The sequence below is a fragment of the Lissotriton helveticus genome, chromosome 3_1, assembly GCF_964261635.1.
Source record: "Lissotriton helveticus chromosome 3_1, aLisHel1.1, whole genome shotgun sequence".
Lineage (NCBI taxonomy): Eukaryota > Metazoa > Chordata > Amphibia > Caudata > Salamandridae > Lissotriton > Lissotriton helveticus.
Window position 1 is genome coordinate 262,159,287 of NC_136061.1, and position 14,588 is coordinate 262,173,874.

At 49.9% G+C, this 14,588-nt stretch overlaps 1 protein-coding gene across 6 annotated transcripts in view; it reads left to right on the forward strand.

Annotated features, from left to right (window-relative positions):
- The window catches only part of ACACA (acetyl-CoA carboxylase alpha), a 1,199,721-nt gene that overhangs the window by 549,527 nt on the left and 635,606 nt on the right, over positions 1 to 14,588 (forward strand). For 3 of the 6 annotated variants that reach the window (XM_078679777.1, XM_078679779.1, XM_078679781.1), the window contains one exon: positions 464 to 487. The exons of the other annotated variants lie outside the window; for them this stretch is intronic. In XM_078679777.1, the coding sequence (XP_078535903.1) occupies positions 464 to 487 (24 nt within the window). The remainder of the gene's footprint in view (positions 1 to 463; positions 488 to 14,588) is intronic. 6 annotated transcript variants of the gene reach the window in all.

Consider the following 14,588-nt stretch of genomic DNA (forward strand, 5'->3'; position numbering starts at 1 on the left):
GCATTGAGCTTCATTTTTGAGTCAAAAGAAGACTTCGGTGTACACTGCCAGTGTGCACACCCCTAGATGTGAGATAGCGCATTCACTGAGAATAACAGTCAGAATCTGGTTGTTGTGCACTTGTTTTGAGTAAGAACTTGGTACTTACTTTGCTTGCTTCAAACACAAAGCAGCAAATGGGATTTGTGCGTTGAACTGAGCTCAATTGTTGAATGTGACGCGTGGAGCCCTTGTGTGCATCAGTGCAAGGTGTAAGTGTGATGTAGTGTCGACATGCATCAAGCGGTGTGCATGTTTTTGTGTGAGGCACTCAGTAGAGTCAACGAGGCTGCGGATTGTGCGTGATTGCAGTATTTACTCCTTCTTGATTCTGATCTGTGCTTTCTCTCCCTTAATCGCCACCCTCTCTGTATCTTGGCCACGACTAACCAATCAGTAACTTACTTTGCTTCTTTGATTGCAGAGGGAACATCCCCACGCTAAACAGGTACCCTTTTAATTTCTCTTTCAAATTGAATTCTTTCAACTTGTTACATTTTTTGATTTTGAATGAAGGGAAGAGACTGACTGTTCTTAATGTTTATAGTCATGCAAAACAGCACAAATCTCAACTCTAGTCTCTTATGCGTCAGTGCGAATGAAGTTGTGTTCTTTCAGATCGTTTTAGAGCAATGAATTTTACTGCCAAGACACCTTAACCTGATTATATTCAAGCGATGTGTACATCTGCAGAGAAAGGTACAGGTGGGTAACAGTGTAAATTAAAGTTGTTTTTAAATGAATATTTAGTAGATACTGGATTGCAGAGTTGCAGCTTGGTGTAAAACGAGGCTGTTTTGAATTGCAAAGGCCTGCAGTTAGTTTACTTTACATCTCCGTTTTGATTCCTATGATATAATTGCTATGGATTTCTTATGTTTCAGTGAAGGGTAACATTGTAGGAGGATGTAAATGTATGTTATAGTGTGCTTTACATTTTCAGTGAGACGTGTAGTTTAATTTCAATGAGGAATGAAGTTCCAATGGGATCTGCAGTGAGTTTTCAGTGTGGGTAAAGTTTCAGTGAACCAGTACAAATTACGTGGGAGTGTGGTTTGCCATAGCAAAGGTATTTCTGAAGTAAGGTATGTTACTTTTAAAAGATGTGCTGTTGCCTTATATTAAGGTAAAAAGTTACAAAGAAATGTGTAGTGTGCTTCTCTGTGGTATGTAAACTTTCAATGTTTTTTCAAAACAGGGTATACGGGGGGGGCAAAACGGAATATAGTCGCAGTGACATGTAAAATAGCTGTAGGATGTGTGGTCAAGTCACTGTGCATTGTGTAGTTGAAGTTAGATATGCAAGCTCCTTGCAATGGATTTAATCTGTTGTGGCCACTCTGCATTAAGCCATAAAGTTGCAGTGGGCAATCTGTCAGGCTTTTATTGAGAGGAGGTGGATCGCCACTTAGGGGGACACTAGAGAGGACGACCCCTTATTGTTTCCTCACGGCCCAGGGGTAGTCTTTTTTCAGTGGGTACCTGGCCTTGAAGTTGGCCAGTGCAAGCTCGCGCCTCCGCCGTGACCCCTGGTATGAGGTCACTTCTGGGAGGTCAGCGGGGTTATTTAGGTGGGCGCCACAGCTCATTCAGTGGCCAGCAGCAGAGGCCGCTGCCCCAATGCGAAATATACAGCACCGGATGAATAATAAGATGGCAGTGTAATACCCGGTGGCAGAAGATTGTTTCAGGATAGGTGTCAGTGGTTAGTCCTAAACTGCGCTGCACTCGTATGATCACCCGTAAGATAACGGTACTACCTGTATACTGCATAACAGAATATGAATAAACACTCAACAGTTTTCCCACAAAAAAGTGTGTGGGCTGTTTTGTTTATGATGCAACTGTATTTTGTCCCAAAAGTATGTGCATAGACATGTCAGATGACAGATGGGCTAGGGTTGGAAACCCTAAGATTCTATAGGATGTGTAGTAAAGTTGTAGTGAATTGCATCAATAGTTTACAGTGGGTGGTTCATTGACGGTAACATAGCCACGTGGGCATGAAAGTTGCAATGGGATTTGCTGAGGGACAAATAAAGTTGCAATGAGTTGTGTATGTTTTTTTACCATGTTTTCAAGGATGACGTTCAGATAAACTGTTCAGTGTGCACATTAGTCGATGATTTACAATACAAAGCAACCTGAATTTTCCACCACGTCTCTAATTCGAGGTCAAGTAGCAAACAATAAGGGCTAAAAGGAAAATAATGACAGCACCATCAGGAAAGGGCCATGGTGGCCTCGATAGGTGCTATGGTTGTAAGATGCAAACTTTACAGACATATACAAGAAGGTTACAAAATAGCACATTATGCATTTCACATATTGCAACTTCCTTGCAGTCAGAGGAAACACAACCCTTAAAAGAACAAATCAAATTACCCACAGTATGTAAAATATTTCCAAGCATCTGCCAGTCTGGTTATGTCTGGAGTTGAAAGTAATTTTGCAGTTTGCCCCAAAAGTCCCAGAGCCTACACCGCAGGGTTGGTGCATGGCAAAGTAATCCTCCAAGTCATTATAGTAAGCAGTGTCCTGCAGTCGTGCTTCCTTTTTTGATGGGGACCCTTCAATAAGGCCATGGCTACTCTATGGTAGGCCAAAAGCAGCAACATGACTGTAATCCTTATAACTGGTGTAAGCCAGCAAGCCAGGACAGGAGTTAGTACCAACTTACACCACGTAATCTCTTCAATAATTTTCCCACCTTTTGACAAAAAGAGAAAATAGAAGACCAAATGGCGGAAGTTTGCCACAGGGCATCGCTGACAATGGGTACTTGTCACATGGTCCAATTTGTTCATAGACCTAGCAGTGTAATACATTCTGTTTATGAATTTAAAATGGAGCTGTTTCTGTCTATAGTTAAAAGAAACCTGCTTGACCTGAGAGCAACAGCATTTCCGTACCTTGTCCTCAATTCCCAATACCCTATCTTTCTTCCAGTACCGCTTGGACAGTGAAAGAGAGGCCCCCATAGCTGCAGTGTACATACTGTATAGTGTGGATAAACTCTCCTGTTGCTGTTGGTAGACAGTAACAGGGTCAAAAGGCAATATTCAGCGGGTTTATAGAGAAATGTTTGAAATGCGTCCTTGATAGCTAATTTAAATCTTAAATACTTGAAAATTATTATTTATATTTGTGATGTGCATCTTTCACCTCATAGGTATCCTCGCGCTGACCTCATTAGAGCAGGGCATAATACCAGTAGGCTGCTAATTCATTATCTGGACTCCTTTGGTGCAGATCGGTTATATAGGGAACAGCCATTTTTAAGAGTTTTCCTAAACTGAAGAAGGTGCTTGCTGGCTCTCAGGGTGGCTGGTAATTTAAATAGCTAAAATAGTCAAGAGGCTGGTTGTAGCCTTTGACTACAACCAGCCTCTAACGTTCAGAAGGATTCTTTTAACGTTAAGAATTCTCCCTCTGGGAAAAGGTGCCACATTTGAGTGATCCCTTTGTTGCACAGAGATGTAGTTACCAGAACTACAACTGGGGTTTAAAGTAAGGTATGGCCAGCCCTGTGCACTAGGACTTGCACCACACACAGCACCAGGAATGGATGTCAAGAGAAGGCCTAGGTTGCTTGGTATCCAGAGAAGTCAGAAAAAGAACCTGAGGAATATATGCTAATTGATCTCTCTTAATCACCAGGTGCCGCAAACAAAAATCTGGATCCCAGCAGTAAACTGTGTAATGGGCATGTCTAGTCAGATAGTAAATATATAGGTCAGGAAACCCTAAATCTCCTCTCCAAAGGTAGAATCAGAGTGTCCAACTTTACCCGAGGTTGTTTCCTGGCCCGTATCAGCCTGGTTAGTATAGTCTTGGAGTATAAAAGAACAACATTTTCACAGGGAATGGGAGGTTTATGAACAACCAAAGGAATTTGGGTAATACCACCATTTTGATAATGACAATATGGCCAGCCATCAACGGTGGAAGCCTACTAACCCACCTCTCCACTTGGTATTTTAACCTGTTCAAGACAGGGCCATAATTGTCAAGGATAAGGTGTTCCTTATCATGGTGCATCATAATTCTCAGATATTTAATGGCTAATTCATCACAGTTCCATGGAAATTCAGTAGTTGGCTGTGTGATAGGCAGAGTACAAGAGAATGGCTCAGTTTTTCAAATGAATCTAAAGCCAGACATACCACCATATCATACTATTTCTCTTAATAAAAGTGGGAGATTGTGACCAGTACCTTTAACCTAAACTAGAGTTTCATCCCCATATAGCAAAAGTATCATCCTCCCATCCAGGAAGGATATCCCTCTATACAAGTGGTGTCTAATTTTACAAGCTAGAGGTTCAATTGCCAAAGCAAATGAGGATGAGAGTGGGCATTCCTGCTCGGTACCCCACCACTTGGGAACCTAGAGGACAGTGCACTGTTCACTCTCACTCTGCCCTTGTCCTCCACATACAGCAGTAAGCATGGATATACCTGATCCCATACTTCCTGGCACCACATACAGGAATGACCAGGTGAGGAAGAAGTCAAAAGGCCTTTTCTGCATATAAAAACACTGAGAACGTTCCGACCTCTGGATAAATTTGCTCCTTTAATGCAAATAAGATATGCAGATTATTGGAAGTGTCTCTTCCCGGGATAAAGCCCTTGTTGCTGAGGAGCACTAGCCTACCCGTATAATGAACAAGCCTAGCTGCTATAACTTTGACTAGTATTTTGATTTTACAAATGAGGGGGACGATATAATTGACATTTGGCTGGGTCCTAACTTGGCTTAAGCATTATTGTTATAGTTGCCTCTTTGAAAGTTCAGGGTAATCAACCCTTCTCCTCTGCCTCATTGTAAACATCAGCCAATAGGGGGCCATGGTCACTTTATCATTCTTATATGTAAGCCAGTCTGGGTTCCCTTAACACCTCTCTCACTCAGGCCAGGACCACGTCATCTAGTAAGACAACATGGCCTCAGGGATAGGGCAGACTTCAGACCTATAAAATGTGGTTTAATAATAACAAGTTCTTGCTATGGTGCTGTTCTTCATCTGCACAGGAAGTGACCTCACTGGACTTTTCATTATACATCTACACAGGACATGACATCACTGGTTTCCCACCAAGACTGTCTTTAAAATAAGAAGCAAAGCAAAAGGACTCATTTCCATCACCCATCTGCACAGGAAATGACATCACTGGATTTCCCATCACCCATCTGTACTGGAAGTGACACCACCCCTCTCTCCCCCCCAGGACCTACTTAATGGCTGCCACAGCGTCTGTGCCCATCCACGCCTGTAATGTTTCCAGCACCAGGAACCCTGATACTCCTGCCACTCCCACTTCAACCCTCAACCGCGGCCGCTGCTCCACATGCTGCTGCCTCAACGCAGCACAAAAACCGACAGCGCATTCACCTGCGCTTTCTGCAAGTTTTTATTCACTTACCGACACCCAGAGCTCACCGCACCAACAGCACACAACATCCCACCGTCTCACATAATTTTGCCACCAGCCACACAACACTCCACATTCGCATGCATGCTCCTCAAAAACCATTCACTCACCATACACACCAGAGAGATCAGGGACCTGCTGCATGAAAATGCCCATGATCTACTTTTCCTAACAGAAACCTGGCTGAACCCTGCATCTGCACCTTACATCGCCACAGACATCTCCCTACAGGCTACAAGATTGGCAGGCAAGACAGACTGCACAAACCCGGAACCAGAATCACCTTCATCCAAAAGAACACCATCAGCTGCACCACATCTGCGGACACGCCATACTCCAACATGGAACATCTGTCGTTCAACCTCCACGGTCACAGCCAACGTCACCCTAAGCAGCACTCTTATCTACACCGGGGCCATGAACCAACTTCGCCAACACCATCAGGGACTTCGTTGCACCTCTCGCCATCGATGCTAGCAATTATTTCCTACTTTTGGACCTGTACTTTCACCTGAAAGACCACTCCAACCCAAGAGCTCTAACTGAAGACCGTGGATGCCTGGGCCTAAGCCCAACGCATAAAGGGATTTACCCACGTTGCCAAACACCTTCTGAACCCTATTTATTACCAAACTTCGACAACATCAGGGTGGACCAGACCACACCCACGTAAAGTTCAGCATCCCCTTCCTGGACCAACATGCACACACCACTGACTGCAACCCATCAGCGCCAGGCTCACACCCATTCTGAATGCCTCCACCTCTTCAACAACCGTAGAAACATACAGCTGTCCTCCCATTGCAAGAAATTTTCTGCAGACCCTTCAATGCTTGCTAACTACAGACCAATCTCTCCTTGCTACCATTCATAGCCAAGGTCTTATTGAAAATCATTAACAGACACCTCATTGAATAACTCCATGACCATCAACTCCTCAACACCACTCAGTTTGGTTTCAGACCCAGGCACAGCATGGAAACTGCCCTCATCCTCGCCAGGGATGACATGTGCATGAATCTGGACAGAGGAGACACGGCGGTTTTGATCCTCCTGGACATCTCTGCAGCATTCAGCACAGTTCCCACCCCATCCTCATACAATGCCTACACGTATCGGAATCCAAGGACATACATTCTAATGGATCTGCTCCTGCCTAACTGGAAGGACCTAGATAGTCAGCCTGGCACAGTACACCTTAGAAGACTCTGGACCTAGTCTGCTGAGTTCAGCAAGGATGCTCCCTGAGCCCACCCTCTTTAATGCATACATGATCCCTATAGCCAGCATCATCTACTCTCACAACATCAGTGTCCTCTCCTTCGCTGACGACACACAACTCATTCTCTCCCTCGTGGAGAAGACACCCAGTACACTGATTAAGTTCAGTGCCTGTATGACTAAAATCACCCACTGGATGAAGACCGACTGTCTAAAGCTGAACACCGACAAGACTGAAATTGTTATCTTCAGGAAGAGCACATCACTTTGGGACTCCACTTGGTGGGCAACAGAGCTAGGACCAACACCCACCCCCCCACTCCAAGAACTGCAGTATCATCATTGACAGCAACCTCAACATAACCGTCCAAGTCAATGCCGAAACCACCTCATGCTTCCATACCCTGAAATGCTGAGAAAGATTTTAAAATGGCCAGAAAACAGTCACTTATGCCCTGGTCACTAACAAGCTGGACTATGGGAACACCCTCTTTGCCCGGATCTCATTAGAAGGCTACAGACCATTCAGAACTGCAGCCAGAATCACTCTTAACCTTCCAGGCCACACTCACATCACATCACACCTGAAGGAGCTCCACTGGCTCCCCTTTCACAAACGAGCACAATTCAAACTCCTCACCCACACTTTCAAAACACTACATAACTCTGGCCCAACATACCTCAACAATCACATCTGCTTTCACAAACCTTCCGGACATCTCTGCTCATCAAGACTCCTTCTTGCACAGATCATGTGCATATGGAAAACGAGATCCAACCTTCTCCTGCATTGCTCCTAAAATATGGAACGACCTGGCCATACACATTAGAGCCTCCTCCTCACAATCCTGCTGAAGACCTAGCTTTTCAAGTAGTCCTACTAGGTTCTAGGTGTGGCTAGACTCACACCTGCTCAGCGTCAGGATATCCTCCCGATTGATAGTGCTCTCTTCAAGTCTGTGTAACATAACATAACATCCTGGGTACAAAGACTGGTGACTAAGGGTGGGCAAGTAGCCAGAGAACCCTGTCCAGAGTCCTGCTGGGTCGCTCCTGCTCACCGTGTCTACGAGCTAAGGCAAACGCCCCCTGGTACTTAAACTTGCGCTTTGCCTATTATCTGTGCTCAAAATTCAATGTATAAATGTTACCCAAAGTATTATTATTTGAGTCAGTTAAATGCACTTCCTCCAATGTGGCTAACTCAGCCTCCTACTTAGCTGTCTGTTGTCTCTCTGGATAAGGGATGGTGATCTCCACTTGTATGGAGATCACCATCCCTCCTAATCAAACTTAAAGGCCTTTCCGATTGTGGAATAGAGGTACAAAGAGCCCTGTTTAATTTATTTCGAAAGTTTTTTTGTAACCACCAACCATTAAACATGCAACCTTGTAAAGCCAATGATGGGACCCTCCATCCGGCATAAAAAGGTAACAACACCGGGGCTAGAACTACTGGGGGATGGTCTGTCAACATTCTCGGTAGGTATTTGATATCAACAACCCCCTGCATCAACTCGGCGCTTGTTAACCAATGATCTAAACATGAGAAGCTTTTATGGACCTAGGGTATCTTCGAGCTATTTTTAGCCTCAATGCATCACTGAGACTATGCTCCTCCAGCTTACCAAGGAGGTTGTGAACCACGTTTGGATGGTCCGGGGGTGATAGGACCGGTTATATCTATGTGGCAACGAGGGCTAGATTAAAGTCTTTGCCACAAATTGTGCTATGTCATCCGTGTTGCTCCAGCACCATGACTAAATCTTCAAAGAACGGAGAGGACTCGACTTTGGAAGCATATAGATTACCATTAACTCCCCTCCTTCAGGATCGACATACACCGCATGAAAGAAAAGGCAATGGACTTCCGTATAAGAACAACCACCCTTCGACATAGGAACTATATGAGGCAAAGTGTTGAAACTAGCACCATCTGAGGGCAAAAGTAGGAGGCCATGTTGCATCCAAATGAGTCTCGTGCAGGAGCGCAACATGAACGGGGAGCCACTCCGGCGATGCAAGCACCAACCTCTCTCTTTTAGGACTATTCATTTGTATAACATTTCACATTACGTATTTAACATTATGAACAGAGGTCTGCTTTTAGCAACCGGGATAGTAGGAAATCGAGGCCCAAGGCTCTATTGTCTTTTGTCCCTCAGCACTCAACTGCATTATAGAAGAAGAAAAGAAAACAATTGACTGAAAGAAGAAGAAAATTATGGATGTTTGTGTGGGGTGGGAGCTACGGCCCTACGCAGCCATCTTGGTAGGCAGTTGGACACCCCTCTCCCCCATGAGTTGTGTTCTTGATTGACAGCAGCATCATAAGCTGTAGTGGTGTATGCAGTTTGGTTGCAATGACCTACAAGGTTTAAGTGAGTAGAATAAGATTTTCCTAGTGAAGTCCGATATTTTACTGTGGGAACACCTGTTGGGCCACTGATATACCACTCCAGCTGTCTTTGTGAAAGATTGTACCACATATTATATATATCCATACATTAAGTCATGTTTTAGGTGAAGGTATAAGATGATGTTTACAAAGTGTATTTGCATATGGAGCAGCTTATTCCTAAGAAAATGTGAGTTAGATATACTTAAATATTTGTTCATAAATGATCCCCCCTTTCCATTAAGCTAATCTCCAAGTGTTTCCCTGGGGCCCACGAAGCACGCCTTCAAATCGACTCCCTTCAAAAAATGACTTGAAGCTCAGTGCATCCAGTTTATTACTATTATTTCTAGTTAAACTTTTAGTGTAGCTGTGCACCACCTCTTCTATTTCAAGTAGTATTCTAGGTCTTGCCTTTGCAAAAACAATTATGAGAAATGTGAATTCTTTCTGTTCAGGCAATACCGTTTCGGTGTTTACACATACCTTTCAATTACAGTGTGCACCATGGACTCCATTAACAAAACTTCATCGTTGAGTAGTGTCTTTCCTCTAAACCAGGTGTGACTTACTCCTGAAATCTGAAAGAAACCGGTTAGTATTAGATTCCTTACCTTAGAATATCCCCAGGCGTCAGTCTGGATCCGGAAACTTTTGCGTAGCAGTACCCCTGCGCGTCGGTAGGCGTCGTCTGCAGGCGTCCCCTGCGGCTCCGCGTCGTCGGCGTCGTGCGCCGTGATGACGTCGCTGGAGTATATAGACGCCGCCTCCGCGCGCTGACGTCAGTTCTTCTTTTTTCCGCGCCAGTTAGCGCAGATCCGAAGAGCAGTACTCCGGTCTTTTGACCAAGTGTTTGTAAAACTAATTCTTTCTACGGTGCCGGTAGGATGCCTGGGTTTAAGAGTTGCGACGAGTGCGACCGCATGATGTCGGTCACCGACCACCATCGACTCTGCCTCCGGTGTCTGGGCGCGGACCACGACGTGGAGTCCTGCGTCGACTGTCGGGCCTTGACTGGAAAAGCTAGGCGGGAGCGGTCCCGCAAGCTTCTCGAGCTCCGGGTGTCGGCCCCGCGTCGAGAGCGGTCCCGGTCCGGTCGGAGGTCGAGGGAGCGGTCGAGGGAACGATCGCGGAGCCGCCATGGGCGCTCCGGGAGTCGCCACCATTCCTCCGGCTCGTCAGGTAAGCACAAGAAGTCGGGGCGTCGCCATCGCACCCCCGACTCCCCCCGACGCCCGCGTGATGCGGCCGGGGGCTCGGGTGACCCCACCCCCGCGGCCCCGCGTGGGTCGCCGACGCCGTCTACCCCATACCCGTCGGTCCCTGGGGAAGGCGCGTGAGGAGATCGAGGCCTTCCTCATTGCTATGAGGGCGAGGTCTCCTCCGGCGGGGCCTTCGGCGCCTGCGGGCCCGTCGGTCCCGTCTGGGGGCCCGAGCGGTTCGGGTGCTCCTGCCCCGGCGCCGCCGGTGGCTCCGGCCCCGGCGCCGCTGGTTCCCTCTGGTTCGTCGCCGGCTGGTCTCCCGGCCTCTCCGGCATCGGTTCCTGTGGGCCAACCCGTGGTACCGCCCCCGCGTGGTGCAGCGACTCCGCCGTCGGCTCCGGCCGGCGTCGGGTCCCCGGCACCGCCGCCGCGCGGCGCCACCCCCCTTTCCTCCCCGACTCCGGACGCGGAGTCGGACCGGCGTCGGCCGACGCCGGATCCGACGCCGATGGGGCCCGTTGACCCCGATGTCTATATCGTCGACCCAGATTATGGGTATGATGAAGATGAGTATGGGGAGGGTTGGGAGGGGTCTGAGGACCCTCTATCCCGTGCCTGCCAGTATGATGTGGACTGGGTAGGTGATCTGGGTGATGCCAGTGGCCTGGACGAGTCGCCCAACCCTGGGTTTGTCTCTCCGTCCCCTGTGGCGTCTGAGGCAGGTGCTGCCTATTCGGTGGTCCTGATGAGGGCTGCCAAGGCCTTGCACCTTGAGCTCCCCGTCGCGAAGGTCAAACCGAACATTCTGACCGAAGTGTTTAAACCGCAGTCATGCCCCCAGGAGCCTCTGCTGCCGTTTAATGAGGCCCTGTCGGATGTCCTTTTGGGCACCTGGTCCAGGCCCGCTTCTGGTGCGCCGGTTGACCGGAATGTCGCAAGGCGTCACCGTCCATGCTCGGACGACCCTGCCTTTTTATCCACCCATCCCTCCCCGGAGAGTCTGGTGATCCAGGCCTCCACTTCGCAGTCCGCATTTCCGTCGGCTCCGCCCGATAGGGAATCAAAGCGGTATGACCAATTTGGTAAAAAGGTCTTTTCCTCTTTGAGCGCTGGACTGCGGTCTTGTAATACCGCGTGCCTCTTGGGCCGCTACACCCACTCCCTGTGGGATACGGTCGAGGAGTGTCTGCCGCAATGTCCCCAGGAGGTGCGGGACAAGCTCACACGGGCCTTAGTTGAAGGCCGGGATGCGGCGCGGTACTCGATCCGTTGTGGTCTCGACACGACCGACTCTCTGGGACGGGCGATGTCCACAACGGTGGCGATTCGTCGCCATGCTTGGCTGAGATCTGCCAACTTCTCGCCAGACGTCCAGAATTCACTCATGGACATGCCATTTGATGGCAGTCGCCTGTTTGGTGACAAAGCGGACCACGCGCTGGAGCGCTTCAAGGACTCCAATGTCACGGCCAAGTCCTTGGGTCTTTCGACCCAGCGCCAGCAGACGGGTTCGTTTCGGCCCTTTCGTGGCCAAGGGAGGGGAGGTCCCACACGTGCTGCCAGCCACGCGACGCAGAACGCTCCCCAGCGCGGTGGCGGCCGTGGTTTCCGCCGTGGTGGCGGTAGAGGCCAGCGGCGTGGTCAGTCCACGCCTCCCTCCGCTGCTGCATCCAAGCCTTCCTAGTCCGAGCTTTCGGGCTCACGTGACGCCAGTGGGTGGCAGGGTTCGCCATCACCACTCCCGCTGGCGCGCGATAACATCGGACAGGTGGGTGCTGCAGCTTGTCCGAAGGGGCTATGCCCTCCCCTTCGAGTCCACTCCTCCAGCCATGCCACCGCAGAACCACCGTGTGTCGGGGGACCACTTGACACTTCTGCAGGAGGAAGTTACGGCCCTCTTGGCCAAGGGGGCCATCGAGCGCGTTCCTGGGCCAGAAGTAGGGTGTGGTTGCTACTCCCACTACTTTCTGGTACCCAAGAAGGACAAGGGAGGCCTGCGTCCTATCTTGGATCTACGGAACGTCAACGGCTTCCTCCGGAAGGAGAAGTTCAAGATGTTGACTTTGGCTCAGGTCTTGGCTGCTCTAGACCCACAAGACTGGATGGTAGCGTTGGACTTGCAGGATGCGTATTTTCACATCCCCGTCCTGCCGGCCCACCGGCGTTACCTGCGGTTCACGGTAGGCCACGAGCACTTTCAGTTTATCGTGCTCCCATTCGGCCTTACCAGCGCCCCACGGGTGTTCACGAAAGTGATGGCGGTGGTCGCAGCTCATCTGCGCCGGTTAGGGGTTTCAGTCTTCCCCTACCTCGACGACTGGCTGTTGAAGGCGGGCTCGCCCCAGACAGTCGTCCACCACCTTCAGAGGACGGCAGACCTCCTGCACGAGCTGGGGTTTTCCATCAATGTGCCGAAATCACACCTGTGTCCCTCTCAAAAGCTCCTTTTCATCGGAGCGGTTCTCGACTCGGCGCAGTTTCGGGTTTATCCTCCGGAACGGCGGGTCCGGGATATTCAGGCTCTGATTCCCATCTTTCAGCCGTTATCCCGGGTTTCGGTCAGGTTGACGCTGCGGCTTCTGGGGCTGATGGCCTCCTGCATCCTTCTGGTGCATCACGCCAGATGGCGGATGCGGGCTCTGCAGTGGGACCTGAAGTTTCAGTGGGCCCAGCATCAGGGCAACCTATCCGACCATGTCCTGATCTCGGAGGGCACTGCGAGACAGTTGCAGTGGTGGCTTACGGACCGCGATTGGGTCAGGGGCAGATCCCTCTCCCTTCCCCAGCCGGAGCACGTGGTTGTGACGGACGCGTCCCTCCAAGGCTGGGGTGGCCACTTGGGAGAGGCGGAGATCAGAGGCCTCTGGTCTCCGGCGGAATCCCGGCTCCATATCAACATGTTGGAGCTGCGGGCGATTCGCCTAGCACTGAAGGCATTCCTCCCCTTTGTCAACGGGAGTGTAGTGCAGGTGTTCACGGACAACACCACCGCCATGTGGTACTGCAACAAACAGGGCGGTGTGGGGTCGTGGACCCTTTGCCAGGAGGCTCTGCGCCTCTGGCAATGGCTGGAACGTCAGGGCGTGACTCTGACGGTTCAACACCTGGCAGGTTCTCTGAACGCCAGGGCGGACGAACTCAGCCGTCGGTGCTCGGTGGATCACGAATGGCGTCTGAACTCGGATGTGGCGAGAGGCCTCTTTCAGCAATGGGGAGAGCCTTGGTTAGATCTATTCGCCACAGAAGAGAACGCGCAATGTCATCAGTTCTGCGCGTTGGAGTTTCCAAGACGGCACTCGCTCGGCGACGCCTTTCGGCGCGAGTGGAGTTGCGGTCTGTTGTACGCCTTTCCGCCTATACCACTTCTGCCCAGAGTGCTGAAGAAGATCAGGCGCGACCGGGCCCAAGTTATCCTTGTGGCTCCGGACTGGGCTCGAAGGTACTGGTATCCCGAGCTACTCAGCATGACAGTCGGTCCCTCGATCCGCCTGCCCCTTCAGGAGGACCTTCTGTCGCAGCAGCAGGGGACGGTCCTCCACCCGAACCTGTCCAGTCTCCACCTCCATGCGTGGAGATTGAGCGGCGACAGTTGAGGCCATTTGACTTGCCTCCTGAAGTCTGTGATGTCATTCTGGCAGCCAGGCGTCCCTCCACAAAGTCGGTATACGCCTGCCAGTGGAACAGATTTGTGGCATGGTGCACAGCGAAGGCTGTGGATCCCCTTTCTGCCCCTCTGTCTGAGGTTCTCCTCTTCCTCCTTTCCCTTGCCCAGCAGGGCTCTGCTCTGGGCACTATCAAGGGCTATCTTTCTGCCCTTTCCGCCTTCTTGAGGCTACCTGATCAGCCATCTTTGTTCAAGTCCCCTATTGTGTTAAGATTCTTGAAGGGCATCACGCACATGTATCCTCCAGCTCCGTTCGTGATGCCTCAGTGGGACTTGAACCTGGTTTTGACTTTCCTGATGTGCGCTCCCTTTGAGCCCCTTCATTCCTGTCCTCTCCGTCTTCTCACCTTAAAGACGGCCTTCCTGGTAGCCATCACCTCTGCCAGGAGAGTGAGTGAGCTCCAGGCTCTTTCTATTCAACCTCCTTTCTTGTCTGTTCATCCTGATAAGGTGGTTCTTCGGACTAGACCTTCTTTCCTGCCCAAGGTAGTCTCTGCTTTTCACATTGGGCAGTCCATCACCTTGCCCTCCTTCTTCCCGCCTCCGCATCCTTCAAAGGATGAAGAGCGGCTCCATCGTCTGGACCCAAAACGTGCGCTTTCATTCTATATGGATCGCACACGCCA